We start from the raw sequence: 16,616 nt of genomic DNA, 5'->3' as shown, positions 1-16,616 counted from the left end.
TGAGACAACAAATTTCATTATATACAATCCCACATTCCCCTCACATCCCCGGTCACATCCCTGTATTATTACTATAGATATAAGTGATGTCACTGTCACCTCCCCGGTCGCCTCCCTGTATTATTACTATAGATATAAGTGATGTCACTGTCACCTCCCCGGTCACATCCCTGTATTATTACTATAGATATAAGTGATGTCACTGTCACCTCCCCGGTCACGTCCCTGTATTATTACTATAGATATAAGTGATGTCACTGTCATCTCCCCGGTCCCATCCCTGTATTATTACTATAGATATAAGTGATGTCACTGTCACCTCCTGTATTATTACTATTGATATAAGTGATGTCACTGTCATCTACCCGGTCACATCCCTGTATTATTACTATAGATATAAGTGATGTCACTGTCACCTCCCCGGTCACATCCCTGTATTATTACTATAGATATCAGTGATGTCACTGTCACCTCCCAGGTCACATCCCTGTATTATTACTATAGATATAAGTGATGTCACTGTCACCTCCCCGGTCACATCCCTGTATTATTACTATAGATATAAGTGATGTCACTGTCACCTCCCCGGTCACGTCCCTGTATTATTACTATAGATGTAAGTGATGTCACTGTGACCTCCCTGTATTATTACTATAGATATAAGTGATGTCACCTCCCCAGTCACATCCTTGTATTATTACTATAGATATCAGTGATGTCACTGTCACCTCCCAGGTCACATCCCTGTATTATTACTATAGATATAAGTGATGTCACTGTCACCTCCCCAGTCACGTCCCTGTATTATTACTATAGATATAAGTGCTGTCACTGTCACCTCCCTGTATTATTACTATAGATATAAGTGATGTCACTGTCACCTCCCTGGTCACGTCCCTGTATTATTACTATAGATATAAGTGATGTCACCGTCACCTCCCCGGTCACGTCCCTGTATTATTACTATAGATATAAGTGATGTCACCGTCACCTCCCCGGTCACGTCCCTGTATTATTACTATAGATATAAGTGATGTCACCGTCACCTCCCCGGTCACGTCCCTGTATTATTACTATAGATATAAGTGATGTCACTGTCACCTCCCCGGTCACATCCCTGTATTATTACTATAGATATAAGTGATGTCACTGTCACCTCCCCGGTCACATCCCTGTATTATTACTATAGATATAAGTGATGTCACTGTCACCTCCCCGGTCACGTCCCTGTATTATTACTATAGATGTAAGTGATGTCACTGTGACCTCCCGGTATTATTACTATAGATATAAGTGATGTCACCTCCCCAGTCACATCCTTGTATTATTACTATAGATATCAGTGATGTCACTGTCACCTCCCAGGTCACATCCCTGTATTATTACTATAGATATAAGTGCTGTCACTGTCACCTCCCTGTATTATTACTATAGATATAAGTGATGTCACTGTCACCTCCCCGGTCATGTTCCTGTATTATTGCTATAGATATAAGTGATGTCACTGTCACCTCCCCGGTCATGTCCCTGTATTATTACTATAGATATAAGTGATGTCACTGTCACCTCTCCGGTCACGTCCCTGTATTATTACTATAGATATAAGTGATGTCATTGTCACATCCCCGGTCACGTCCCTGCATTATTACTATAGATATAAGTGATGTCACTGTCACCTCCCTGGTCACATCCCTGTATTATTACTATAGATATAAGTGATGTCACTGTCACCTCCCCGGTCACGTCCCTGTATTATTACTATAGATATAAGTGATGTCACGGTCACCTCCCCGGTCATGTCCCTGTATTATTACTATAGATATAAGTGATGTCACCTCCCTGTATTATTACTACAGATATAAGTGATGTCACTGTCACCTCCCCGGTCACGTCCCTGTATTATTACTATAGATATAAGTGATGTCACTGTCACCTCCCTGTATTATTACTATAGCTATAAGTGATGTCACTGTCACCTCCTTTGTCACGTCCATGTATTATTACTATAGATATAAGTGATGACACTGTCACCTCCTCGGTCACGTTCCTGTATTATTACTATAGATATAAGTGATGTCACTGGCACCTCCCCGGTCACCTCCCTGTATTATTACTATAGATATAAGTGATGTCACTGTCACCTCCCCGGTCATGTCCCTGTATTATTACTATAGATATAAGTGATGTCACTGTCACCTCCTCGGTCACGTCCCTGTATTATTACTATAGATATAAGTGATGTCACTGTCACCTCCCCGGTCACGTCCCTGTATTATTACTATAGATATAAGTGATCTCACTGTCACCTCCCCGGTCACGTCCCTGTATTATTACTATAGATATAAGTGATGTCACTGTCAACTACCCGGTCACGTCTCTGTATTATTACTATAAATATAAGTGATGTCACTGTCACCTCCCCGTATAATTACTATAAATATAAGTGATGTCATTGTCACATCCCCGGTCACGTCCCTGCATTATTACTATAGATATAAGTGATGTCACTGTCACCTCCCCGGTCACATCCCTGTATTATTACTATTACATCCCTGTATTATTACTATAGATATAAGTGCTGTCACTGTCACCTCCCTGTATTATTACTATAGATATAAGTGATGTCACTGTCACCTCCCCGGTCATGTTCCTGTATTATTGCTATAGATATAAGTGATGTCACTGTCACCTCCCCGGTCATGTCCCTGTATTATTACTATAGATATAAGTGATGTCACTGTCACCTCTCCGGTCACGTCCCTGTATTATTACTATAGATATAAGTGATGTCATTGTCACATCCCCGGTCACGTCCCTGCATTATTACTATAGATATAAGTGATGTCACTGTCACCTCCCTGGTCACATCCCTGTATTATTACTATAGATATAAGTGATGTCACTGTCACCTCCCCGGTCACGTCCCTGTATTATTACTATAGATATAAGTGATGTCACGGTCACCTCCCCGGTCATGTCCCTGTATTATTACTATAGATATAAGTGATGTCACTGTCACCTCCCTGTATTATTACTACAGATATAAGTGATGTCACTGTCACCTCCCCGGTCACGTCCCTGTATTATTACTATAGATATAAGTGATGTCACTGTCACCTCCCTGTATTATTACTATAGCTATAAGTGATGTCACTGTCACCTCCTTTGTCACGTCCATGTATTATTACTATAGATATAAGTGATGACACTGTCACCTCCTCGGTCACGTTCCTGTATTATTACTATAGATATAAGTGATGTCACTGGCACCTCCCCGGTCACCTCCCTGTATTATTACTATAGATATAAGTGATGTCACTGTCACCTCCCCGGTCATGTCCCTGTATTATTACTATAGATATAAGTGATGTCACTGTCACCTCCTCGGTCACGTCCCTGTATTATTACTATAGATATAAGTGATGTCACTGTCACCTCCCCGGTCACGTCCCTGTATTATTACTATAGATATAAGTGATCTCACTGTCACCTCCCCGGTCACGTCCCTGTATTATTACTATAGATATAAGTGATGTCACTGTCAACTACCCGGTCACGTCTCTGTATTATTACTATAAATATAAGTGATGTCACTGTCACCTCCCCGTATAATTACTATAAATATAAGTGATGTCATTGTCACATCCCGGTCACGTCCCTGCATTATTACTATAGATATAAGTGATGTCACTGTCACCTCCCCGGTCACATCCCTGTATTATTACTATAGATAGAAGTGATGTCACTGTCACGTCCCTGTATTATTACTATAGATATAAGTGATGTCACTGTCACCTCCCCGGTCACGTCCCTGTATTATTACTATAGATATAAGTGATGTCACAGTCACCTCCCCGGTCAGCAGGTAGATGATCTCCAGGGTGATAGTTATTATCCTCTCAGTCCTGGGACTCCTGTCCGTGTCCATCCTCAGGGAATCAGTGAGAATACAGAACGTGTGACGTGTAATAAAGACTCTGGTTCCTCACAGCTGGAGCGCCTAGGAATAAATATAATACATATAACACGTCACAGAGAGCACATGTAACACAGATTTGTAACACGGAGTCACCAGTAAGACGCACTGTATAATAACAACAAAAAAAGGACACTACAGGCTGCTCCCCCGGTATAATAATGAGAATATAGGACACCACAGGCTGCTTCCCCCTGTATAATGGAGAGTACAGGACACCACAGGCTGCTCCTCCTGTATAATAATATCAGGACACCACAAGGTGCTCCCCCTGTATAATAATAACAGGACACCACAGGCTGCTCCTCCTGTATAATAATAACAACAGGATACCACAGGCTGCTTCCCCCTGTATAATAATATAGGACACCATAGGCTGCTCCCCCTGTACATTAATAACAGGACACCACAGGCTGCTCCGCCTGTATAATAATAATGAGAATACAGGACACCACAGGCTGCTCCTCCTGTATATTATCAGGACACCACAGGCTGCTCCGCCTGTATAATAATAACAGGACACCACGGGCTGCTCCTTCTGTATAATAATAACAGGACACCACAGGCTGCTTTGCCCTGTATAATAATGAGAGTACAGTACACCACAGGTTGCTCCTCCTGTATAATAATATCAGGACACCACAGGCTTCTCCTCCTGTATAATAATAACAGGAAACCACAGGCTGCTCCCCCTGTATAATAATGAGAATAAAAGGACACAACAGGCTGCTCCTCCTGTATAATAATAACAGGACACCACAGGCTGCTCCCACTGTATAATAATGAGAATACAGGACACCACAGTCTGCTCCCCTGTATAAATAATAATAACAGGACACCGCAGCCTGCTCCCCCTGTATAATAATAACATTACACTACAGGCTGCTTCCCTTGTATAATAATTAGAATACAGGACACCACAGGCTGCTCCTCCTGTATAATAATCACAGGACACCACAGGCTGCTCCCCCTGTATAATAATGAGAATACAGGACACCACAGGCTGCTCCCCCTGTATAATAACATTACACTACAGGCTGCTCCCCTAGTATAATGAGAATACAGGACACCACAGGCTGCTCCTCCTGTATAATAATATCAGGACACCACAGGCTGCTCCCCCTGTATAATAATGACAATATAGGACACTACAGGCTGCTCCCCCTGTATAATAATAATAGGACACCACCGGCTGCTACTCCTGTATAGTAATATCCGGACACCACAGGCTACTCCCCCTGTACAATAATATTAATAATAACAGGACACCACAGGCTGCTCCCCCTGTATAATAATAATAACAACAGGACACCACAGGCTGCTCCCCCTGTACAATAATATTAATAATAACAGGACACCACAGGCTGCTCCCCCTGTATAATAATAATAACAGGAAACCACAGGCTGCTCCCCCTGTATAATATTAATAACATGACACCATAGGCTGCTCCCCCTGTATAATAATGACAATACAGGCTGCTCCCCCTGTATAATAATATGACACCACAGGCTGCTCCTCCTGTATAGTAATATCCGGACACCACAGGCTGCTCCTCCTGTATAATAATAATAACAACAGTACACCACAGGCTGCTTCCCCCTGTATAATAATGACAATACAGGCTGCTCCCCCTGTATAATAATATGACACCACAGGCTGCACTCCCTGTATAATAATATTACACTACAGGCTGCTCACCTTGTATAATAAGGAGAATACAGGCCACCACAGGCTGCTCCCCCTGTATAAGAACAGGACACCACAGGCTGCTCCCCCTGTATAATAATATTACACTACAGGCTGCTCCCCTTGTATAATAATGAGAATACAGGACACCACAGGCTGCTTCTCCTGTATAATAATAATAACAGGACACCACAGGCTGCTCCCCCCGTATAATAATAACAGGACACCACAGGCTGCTCCCCCTGTATAATAATAACCACAGGCTACTCCCCCTGTACAATAATAATAACAGGACACCACAGGCTGCTCCCCCTGTATAATAATAACATTACACTACAGGCTGCTCCCGTTGTATAATAATGAGAATACAGGACACCACAGGCTGCTCCTCCTGTATAATATCAGGACACCACAGGCTGCTCCCCCTGTATAATAATGACAATATAGGACACAACAGGCTGCTCCCCCTGTATAATAATAACAGGACACCACAGGCTGCTCCCCTGTATGATAATAATAACAGGACAACACAGGCTACTCCCCCTGTACAATAATATTAATAATTACAGGACACCACAGGCTGCACTCCCTGTATAATAATAACAGGACACCACAGGCTGCACTCCCTGTATAATAATATTACACTACAGGCTGCTCCTCCTGTATAATAATGAGAATACAGGCCACCACAGGCTGCTCCCCCTGTATAAGAATAACAGGAAACCACAGGCTGCTCCTCCTGTATAATAACAGGACGCCACAGGCTGCGCTCCCTGTATCATAATGACAATACAGGACACTACAGGCCGCTCCCACTGTATTATAACATTAATAGTATCATTACCTGCTGCCAGACACATCAATGGCCGCTCTCTGCTCCTGCTGCATTATGGGAGTGATAGATGAGGGCGGGGCTGGCCCAGCACTGACGTCACTGCAAGCAGCTGCTTCTGCCGGACTGGTCTATTTTACAGACGGTGGGGCTGTGGCTTTGGTGCATGAGGGGATGAGCTTATGCCAATCACACCCTGCTTCCGCCTTGTGCGTTCCACCAACTTCCGGGCTGTGCGGTCCACTTACAGGAAGCGAGTTGCTATCGACTGCTGCAGCCGCAGAGTGAACTTCGGGATCAGGTAATGTCGTCTGTACAGGAGGAGCAGCCTGTGGTGACCTGTTAATACTATACAGGGGGAGCAGCCTGTGGTGTCCTGTTATTATTATACAGGAGGAGCAGCCTGGGGTGTCCTGTTATTATTATACAGGGGGAGCAGCCTGTGGTGTCCTGTTATTATTATACAGGGGGAGCAGCCTGTGGTGTCCTGTTATTATTATACAGGGGGAGCATCCTGTGGTGTCATGTTATTATTATACAGGGGGAGCAGCCTGTGGTGTCCTGTTATTATTATACAGGAGGAGCAGCCTGTGGTGTCCTGTTATTATTATACAGGGGGAGCAGCCTGTGGTGTCCTGTTATTATTATACAGGGGGAGCAGCCTGTGGTGTCCTGTTATTATTATACAGGAGGAGCAGCCTGTGGTGACCTGTTAATATTATACAGGGGGAGCAGCCTGTGGTGTCCTGTTATTATTATACAGGGGGAGCAGCCTGTGGTGTCCTGTTATTATTATACAGGAGGAGCAGCCTGTGGTGACCTGTTATTATTATACAGGGGGAGCAGCCTGTGGTGTCCTGTTATTATTATACAGGGGGAGCAGCCTGTGGTGTCCTGTTATCATTATACAAGGGGAGCAGCCTGTGGTGTCCTGTTATCATTATACAAGGGGAGCAGCCTGTGGTGACCTGTTAATATTATACAGGGGGAGCAGCCTGTGGTGTCCTGTTATTATTATACAGGAGGAGCAGCCTGTGGTGTCCTGTTATTAATATACAGGGGGAGCAGCCTGTGGTGTCCTGTTATTATTATACAGGAGGAGCAGCCTGTGGTGTCCTGTTATTATTATTCTACAGGAGGAGCAGCCTGTGGTGTCCTGTTATTAATATACAGGGGAAGCAGCCTGTGGTGTCCTGTTATTATTATACAGGAGGAGCAGCCTGTGGTGTCCGGTTATTATTATACAGGAGTAGCAGCCTGTGGTGTCCTGTTATTATTATTATACAGGAGGAGCAGTCTGTGGTGACCTGTTAATATTATACAGGGGGAGCAGCCTGTGGTGTCCTGTTATTATTATACAGGGGGAGCAGCCTGTGGTGTCCTGTTATTATTATACAGGGGGAGCAGCCTGTGGTGTCCTGTTATCATTATACAGGGGGAGCAGCCTGTGGTGAACTGTTAATATTATACAGGGGGAGCAGCCCGTGGTGTCCTGTTATTATTATACAGGAGGAGCAGCCCGTGGTGTCCTGTTATTATTATACAGGGGGAGCAGCCTGTGGTGTCCTGTTATTATTATTATACAGGAGGAGCAGCCTGTGGTGTCATGTTATTATTATACAGGGGAAGCAGCCTGTGGTGTCCTGTTATTATTATACAGGGAGAGCAGCCTGTGGTGACCTGTTAATATTATACAGGGGGAGCAGCCTGTGGTGTCCTGTTATTATTATACAGGAGGAGCAGCCTGTGGTGTCCTGTTATTATTATACAGGAGGAGCAGCATGTGGTGTCCTGTTATTATTATACAGGGGGAGCAGCCTGTGGTGTCCTGTTATTATTATACAGAAGAAGCAGCCTGTGGTGTCCTGTTATTATTATTATACAGGAGGAGCAGCCTGTGGTGTCCTGTTATTATTATACAGGGGAAGCAGCCTGTGGTGTCCTGTTATTATTATACAGGGAGAGCAGCCTGTGGTGACCTGTTAATATTATACAGGGGGAGCAGCCTGTGGTGTCCTGTTATTATTATACAGGTGGAGCAGCCCGTAGTGTCCTGTTATTATTATACAGGGGGAGCAGCTATTATTATACAGGGGGAGCAGCCTGTGGTGTCCTGGTATTATTATTATTATACAGGGGGAGTAGCCTGTGGTGTCCTGTTATTATTATTATACAGGGGGAGCAGCCTGTGGTGTCCTGTTATTATTATACAGGGGGAGCAGCCTGTGGTGTCCTGTTATTATTATTACAGAGAGGGAGCAGCCTGTGGTGTCCTATTATTATTATTATTATTATTATTATTATTGGTACTCTTTACCTAGCACGGCGCCCGCGATTACAATCGCGGGCGTCGGGGGTAAAAAATCGCGGGCATCGCGGGTAAATCAAAAACGGGTGCGACGCGATGCCCGCGATGCCCGCGATTTTCCCATAGGGATCAATGTTAAAAGTCAGATTGGTCGCGATTTTAGCGTTAATTGGCTCAATGCCCGCGATTTTTACATAGGAAACAATGTTAAATGGGCCACAGAGCCCTAATAGTCCCCCTGAAGTGTGAAATGGCCCCCACAATTTTTAACGCCACCCCACGATCAACGTGAACCCGAAGCGTGGCGAGCGGCGGCGGTACGCGTCCTCCGACCTTTTCATACCCCCACTATCCACGTCGGCGTGGAGTTGAGAATAGAATAGTGTGGCGAGCGCAGCGAGCCACCGAGCCCGAAGCGTGGCGAGCGCAGCGAGCCCCGCGAGGGGACCCGGATACCTTCACAGTTATACGCGTCCCCTCACGGGCTTCACAGGTGTCCGTGGCGACGCGGACACCTGTGAAGCCCGCGAGGGGACGCGTTTACCTGTGAAGGTATCCGCGTCCCCTCGCGTGGCTCGCTGCGCTCGCCACGCTTCGGGCTCGGTGGCTTGCTGCGCTCGCCACACTATTCTATTCTCAACTCCACGCCGACGTGGATAGTGGGGGTATGAAAAGGTCGGAGGACGCGTACCGCCGCCCCTCGCGGGCTCGCTGCGCTCGCCACGCTTCGGGTTCACGTTGATCGTGGGGTGGCGTTAAAAATTGTGGGGGCCATTTCACACTTCAGGGGGACTATTAGGGCTCTGTGGCCCATTTAACATTGATTCCTATGTAAAAATCGCGACCAATCTGACTTTTAACACTAAAATCGCGACCAATCTGATTTTTAACATTGGTCCCTATGGGAAATCGCGGGCATTGCATCGCACCCGTTTTTTAGTGCATGCGATGGTCGCGATGGTCGCGATGGGCGCCGTGCTAGGTAAAGAGTACCTTATTATTATTATTATACAGGGGGAGCAGCCTGTGGTGTCCTGTTATTATACAGGTGGAGGAGCCTGTGGTGTACTGTTAATATTATACAGGGGGAGCAGCCTGTCGTGTTCTGTTATTATTAATATTATACAGGGTTAGCAGCCTGTGGTGTCCTGTTGTTATTATTATAAAGGGGGAGCAGCCTGTAGTGTCCTGTTATTATTATTATTATACAGGATGAGCAGCCTGTGTTGACCTGTTATTAATATTATTATTCTACAGGGGGAGCAGCCTGTGGTGTCCTGTTATTATTATACAGGGAGAGCGGCCTGTGGTGTCCTGTTATTATTATATAGGAGGAGCAGCCTGTGGTATCCTGTTCTAATTACTGGTACTTATGTAATATCTGGGCGCCCGGATAGTGATAGTTGATAGTGACATCACTTATATCTATAGTAAAAATACAGGGACGTAACTGGGGAGGTGACATCACTTATATCTATAGTACTAATAATACAGGGACATGACTGGGGAGGTGACAGTGACATCACTTATATCTATAGTAATAATACAGGGATGTGACCGGGGAGGTGACAGTGACATCACTTATATCTATAGTAATAATACAGGGGCGTGACCGGAGAGGTGACAGTGACATCACTTACAGTATATCTATAGTAATAATACAGGGATGTGACCGGGGAGGTGACAGTGACATCACTTATATCTGTAGTAATAATACAGGGGCGTGACTGGGGAGGTGACATCACTTATATCTATAGTAATAATACAGGGACGTGACTGGGGAGGTGACATCACTTATATCTATAGTAATAATACAGGGACGTGACTGGGGAGGTGACATCACTTACATCTATAGTAATAATAATACAGGGACGTGACTGGGGAGGTGACAGTGACATCACTTATATCTATAGTAATAATACAGGGACGTGACTGGGGAGGTGACATCACTTATATCTATAGTAATAATACAGGGACGTGACTGGGGAGGTGACAGTGACATCACTTATATCTATAGTAATAATACAGGGATGTGACTGGGGAGGTGACAGTGACATCACTTATATCTATAGTAATAATACAGGGACGTGACCGGGGAGGTGACAGTGACATCACTTATATCTATAGTAATAATACAGGGACGTGACCGGGGAGGTGACAGTGACATCACTTATATCTATAGTAATAACACAGGGATAGGAGAGATGACTGCTGGGAATGGAACGTTATACAGTAACACTGGGGGATGTGACTGGAGAGGTGACTGCTGGGAATGGGACGTTATACAGTAACACTGGGGGATGTGACCGGAGAGGTGACTGCTGGGAATGGGACGTTATACAGTAACACTGGGGGATGTAACCGGAGAGGTGACTGCTGGGAATGGGACGTTATACAGTAACACCGGGGGATGTGACTGGAGAGGTGACTGCTGGGAATGGGACATTATACAGTAACACCGGGGATGTGACCGGAGAGGTGACTGATGGGAATGGGACATATACAGTAACACCGGGGGATGTGACCGGAGAGGTGACTGCTGGGAATGGGACGTTATACAGTACTACCTGGGGATGTGACCGGAGAGGTGACCGCTGGGGATGTGACCGGAGAGGTGACCGCTGGGAATGTGACATTATACAGTAACATTCGGGGATGTCACCGGAGAGGTGTCTGCTGGGAATGGGACGTTATACAGTAATACCTGGGGATGTGACCGGAGAGGTGACTGCTGGGAATGGGACGTTATACAGTAACACCGGGGGATGTGACTGGAGAGGTGACTGCTGGGAATGGGAAGTTATACAGTAACACCGGGGATGTGACCGGAGAGGTGACTGCTGGGAATGGGAAGTTATACAGTAACATCGGGGGATGTGACCGGAGAGGGGACTGCTGGGAATGGGACGTTATACAGTAACCCCGGGGGATGTGACCGGAGAGGTGACTGCTGGGAATGGGACGTTATACAGTAACAACGGGGGATGTGTCTGGGTGATGACTGTTTCATTGTGTGTGTCAGGTGCCTATAAGGTGCCAGGATGTCACTGTCTATCTCTCCATGCAGAAGGGGGAGTATATAGAGGAACACAGGGGTCTGTACAAGGACGTGATGATGGAGAATCAACGGCCCCTCACATCAATGGGTAAGAGGAGATATTTATTGTACAGGGGAGAACAGTTATGGGGATCCCCTATATACACCCAGCATGTGATAATCACATATATACAATGTCCTCAGTCACTGTGTGTCTCCTACAGATGGGCCCAGTAACAGGAATACCCCAGAGAGATGTCCCCGTCCTCTGTATTCCCAGGATAATCACATATATACAATGTCCTCAGTCACTGCGTGTCTCCTACAGATGGGCCCAGTAACAGGAATACCCCAGAGAGATGTCCCCGTCCTCTGTATTCCCAGGATAATCACATATATACAATGTCCTCAGTCACTGCGTGTCTCCTACAGATGGGCCCAGTAACAGGAATACCCCAGAGAGATGTCCCCGTCCTCTGTATTCCCAGGATAATCACATATATACCATGTCCTCAGTCACTGCGTGTCTCCTACAGATGGGCCAGTAACAGGGATACCCCAGAGAGATGTCCCCGTCCTCTGTATTCCCAGGATAATCACATATATACAATGTCCTCAGTCACTGTGTGTCTGCTACAGATGGGCCAGTAACAGGAATACCCCAGAGAGATGTCCCCGTCCTCTGTATTCCCAGGATAATCACATATATACCATGTCCTCAGTCACTGTGTGTCTCCTACAGATGGGCCCAGTAACAGGAATACCCCAGAGAGATGTCCCCGTCCTCTGTATTCCCAGGATAATCACATATATACAATGTCCTCAGTCACTGCGTGTCTCCTACAGATGGGCCCAGTAACAGAGATACCCCAGAGAGATGTCCCCGTCCTCTGTATTCCCAGGATAATCACATATATACCATGTCCTCAGTCACTGTGTGTCTCCTACAGATGGGCCAGTAACAGGAATACCCCAGAGAGATGTCGCCGTCCTCTGTATTCCCAGGATAATCACATATATACAATGTACTCAGTCACTGCGTGTCTCCTACAGATGGGCCCAGTAACAGGAATACCCCAGAGAGATGTCCCCATACTCTGTATTCCCAGGATTGTACAGAGGAGAATCACAGGACCCCACAGGAGGATCAGGTAGGTGGGATTCAGCATTTCACAAATATACCACAGTGACTGTCACTATATGGTCTGTACAGGAGCTGTGTGTCTTATACACTGATATTCTGTTGTCTATTTTATTGTCTTAAATTAGGGTGAATACATGACTGTTATCAAGATAGAAGAAACGTATGTGACTGATATGAAGGCAGAAGATACAGAGGGAGAAGAAGAGACGTATGTGACTGATATGAAGGCAGAAGATACAGAGGGAGAAGAAGAGACGTATGTGACTGATATGAAGGCAGAAGATACAGAGGGAGAAGAAGAGACATATGTAATGGGTGATCAGCAGTTTAAGGAGAAGGAAATCCCTACAGATATCAGTACAGGTGCAAAAATCTCCCCCTTACATCATGTCACTGTGTGTTACCAGCCCAGATATCTGACCAGTCTCCTCCCCGCACTCTCTGGTGTATCTCATACATTAGGAGCCTTCAGCCCCTATTATACTCCTGCTCTCCCCCTCACATCATGTCACTGTGTGTTACCAGCCCAGAGATCTGACCAGTCTCCTCCTCGCACTCTCTGGTGTATCTCATGCATCAGGAGCCATCAGCCCCTATTATACTCCTGCTCTCCCCCTCACATCATGTCACTGTGCGTTACCAGCCCAGAGATCTGACCAGTCTCCTCCCCGCACTCTCTGGTGTATCTCATACATCAGGAGCCTTCAGCCCCTATTATACTCCTGCTCTGCCCCTCACATCATGTCACTGTGTGTTACCAGCCCAGAGATCTGACCAGTCTCCTCCCCGCACTCTCTGGTGCATATCATACATCAGGAGCCATCAGCCCCTATTATACTCCTGCTCTCCCCCTCACATCATGTCACTGTGTGTTACCAGCCCAGAGATCTGACCAGTCTCCTCCCCGCACTCTCTGGTGTATCTCATACATCAGGAGCCATCAGCCCCTATTATACTCCTGCTCTCCCCCTTACATCATGTCACTGTGTGTTACCAGCCCAGAGATCTGACCAGTCTCCTCCCCACACTCTCTGGTGTATCTCATACATCAGCAGCCATCAGCCCCTATTATACTCCTGCTCTCCCTCACATCATGTCACTGTTACCAGCCCAGAGATCTGACCAGTCTCCTTCCCGCACTCTCTGGTGTATCTCATACATCAGGTGCCATCAGCCCCTATTATACTCCTGCTCTCCCTCACATCATGTCACTGTTACCAGCCCAGAGATCTGACCAGTCTCCTCCCCGCACTCTCTGGTGTATCTCATACATCAGGAGCCATCAGCCCCTATTATACTCCTGCTCTCCCCCTCACATCATGTCACTGTGTGTTACCAGCCCAGAGATCTGACCAGTCTCCTCCCCGCACTCTCTGGTGTATCTCATACATCAGGAGCCACCAGCCCCTATTATACTCCTGCTCTCCCCCTCACATCATGTCACTGTGTGTTACCAGCCCAGAGATCTGACCAGTCTCCTCCCGCACTTTCTGGTGTATCTCATACATCAGGTGCCATCAGCCCCTATTATACTCCTGCTCTTCCTCACATCATGTCACTGTTACCAGCCCAGAGATCTGACCTGTCTCCTTCCCGCACTCTCTGGTGTATCTCATACATCAGGTGCCATCAGCCCCTATTATACTCCTGCTCTCCCCTCACATCATGTTACTGTTACCAGCCCAGAGATCTGACCAGTCTCCTTCCCGCACTCTCTGGTGTATCTCATACATCAGGTGCCGTCAGCCCCTATTATACTCCTGCTCTCCCCTCACATCATGTTACTGTGTTACCAGCCCAGAGATCTGACCAGTCTCCTCCCCGCACTCTCTGGTGTATCTCATACATCAGCAGCCATCAGCCCCTATTATACTCCTGCTCTCCCCCTCACATCATGTCACTGTGTGTTACCAGCCCAGAGATCTGACCAGTCTCCTTCCCGCACTCTCTGGTGTATCTCATACATCAGGAGCCATCAGCCCCTATTATACTCCTGCTCTCCCCCTCACATCATGTCACTGTGTGTTACCAGCCCAGAGATCTGACCAGTCTCCTCCCCGCACTCTCTGGTGTATCTCATACATCAGAAACCATCAGCCCCTATTATACTCCTGCTCTCCCCCTCACATCATGTCACTGTGTGTTACCAGCCCAGAGATCTGACCAGTCTCCTCTCCGCACTCTCTGGTGTATCTCATACATCAGGAGCCATCAGCCCCTATTATACTCCTGCTCTTCCCCCTCACATCATGTCACTGTGTGTTACCAGCCCAGAGATCTGACCAGTCTCCTCCCCGCACTCTCTGGTGTGTCTCATACATCAGGTGCCATCAGCCCCTATTATACTCCTGCTCTCCCCTCACATCATGTCACTGTGTGTTACCAGCCCAGAGATCTGACCAGTCTCCTCCCCGCACTCTCTGGTGTATCTCATACATCAGGAGCCATCAGCCCCTATTATACTCCTGCTCTCCCCCTCACATCATGTCACTGTGTGTTACCAGCCCAGAGATCTGACCAGTCTCCTCCCCACACTCTCTGGTGTATCTCATACATCAGCAGCCATCAGCCCCTATTATACTCCTGCTCTCCCCCTCACATCATGTCACTGTGTGTTACCAGCCCAGAGATCTGACCAGTCTCCTCCCCGCACTCTCTGGTGTATCTCATACATCAGGAGTCATCATCCCCTATTATACTCCTGCTCTCCCCCTCACATCATGTCACTGTGTGTTACCAGCCCAGAGATCTGACCAGTCTCCTCCCTGCACTCTCTGGTGTATCTCATACATCAGGAGCCTTCAGCCCCTATTATACTCCTGCTGTCCTCCTCACATCATGTCACTGTGTGTTACCAACCCAGAGATCTGACCAGTCTCCTCCCCGCACTCTCTGGTGTATCTCATGCATCAGGATCCATCAGCCCCTATTATACTTCTGCTCTTCCCCCTCACATCATGTCACTGTGTGTTACCAGCCCAGAGATCTGACCAGTCTCCTCTCCGCACTCTCTGGTGTATCTCATACATCAGCAGCCATCAGCCCCTATTATACTCCTGCTTTCCCCCTCACATCATGTCACTGTGTGTTACCAGCCCAGGGATCTGACCAGTGTCCTCCCCGCACTCTCTGGTGTATCTCATACATCAGGAGCCATCAGCCCCTATTATACTCCTGCTCTCATCATGTCACTGTGTGTTACCAGCCCAGAGATCTGACCAGTCTCCTCCCCGCACTCCCTAGTGTATCTCATACATCAGGAGCCATCTGCCCCTATTATACTCTTGCTCTCCCCCTCACATCATGTCACTGTGTGTTACCAGCCCAGAGATCTGACCGGTCTCCTCCCCGCACTCTCTGGTGTATCTCATACATCAGGAGTCATCATCCCCTATTATACTCCTGCTCTCCCCCTCACATCATGTCACTGTGTGTTACCAGCCCAGAGATCTGACCAGTCTCCTCCCTGCACTCTGGTGTATCTCTTACATCAGGTACCATCAGCCCCTATTATACTCCTGCTCTCCCCCTCACATCATGTCACTGTGCGTTACCAGCCCAGAGATCTGACCAGTCTCCTCCCCGCACTCTCTGGTGTATCTCATACATCAGGAGCCATCAGCCCCTATTAT

At 46.9% G+C, this 16,616-nt stretch overlaps 3 protein-coding genes across 7 annotated transcripts in view; 1 reads left to right on the top strand and 2 right to left on the bottom strand.

Moving 5' to 3' along the window:
• The window catches only part of LOC146009826 (uncharacterized), a 426,905-nt gene that overhangs the window by 151,610 nt on the left and 258,679 nt on the right, over window positions 1-16,616 (bottom strand). The gene's annotated exons all lie outside the window — the stretch shown is intronic.
• Window positions 1-16,616, bottom strand: part of LOC146009839 (uncharacterized) — a 103,266-nt gene that overhangs the window by 10,839 nt on the left and 75,811 nt on the right. The window lies entirely within an intron of this gene.
• Window positions 1-16,616, top strand: part of LOC146009807 (uncharacterized) — a 234,070-nt gene that overhangs the window by 176,149 nt on the left and 41,305 nt on the right. For 2 of the 4 annotated variants that reach the window (XM_083150293.1, XM_083150290.1), the window contains exons 5-6: window positions 12,894-12,991; window positions 13,110-13,347. In XM_083150293.1, coding sequence (XP_083006419.1) covers window positions 12,894-12,991; window positions 13,110-13,347 — 336 coding nt within the window. Of the gene's footprint in view, window positions 1-6,659; window positions 6,797-10,060; window positions 10,170-11,870; window positions 11,950-12,893; window positions 12,992-13,109; window positions 13,348-16,616 lie in introns of those variants that run through there. The other 2 variants (XM_083150291.1, XM_083150292.1) reach the window with 2 other exon arrangements.

Source organism: Crinia signifera, chromosome 6 (genome assembly GCF_055691185.1).
Source record: "Crinia signifera chromosome 6, ASM5569118v1, whole genome shotgun sequence".
NCBI lineage: Eukaryota > Metazoa > Chordata > Amphibia > Anura > Myobatrachidae > Crinia > Crinia signifera.
The sequence above is the reverse complement of the archived record's forward strand: the minus strand, read 5'-3'. Positions and strand labels throughout refer to the sequence as shown.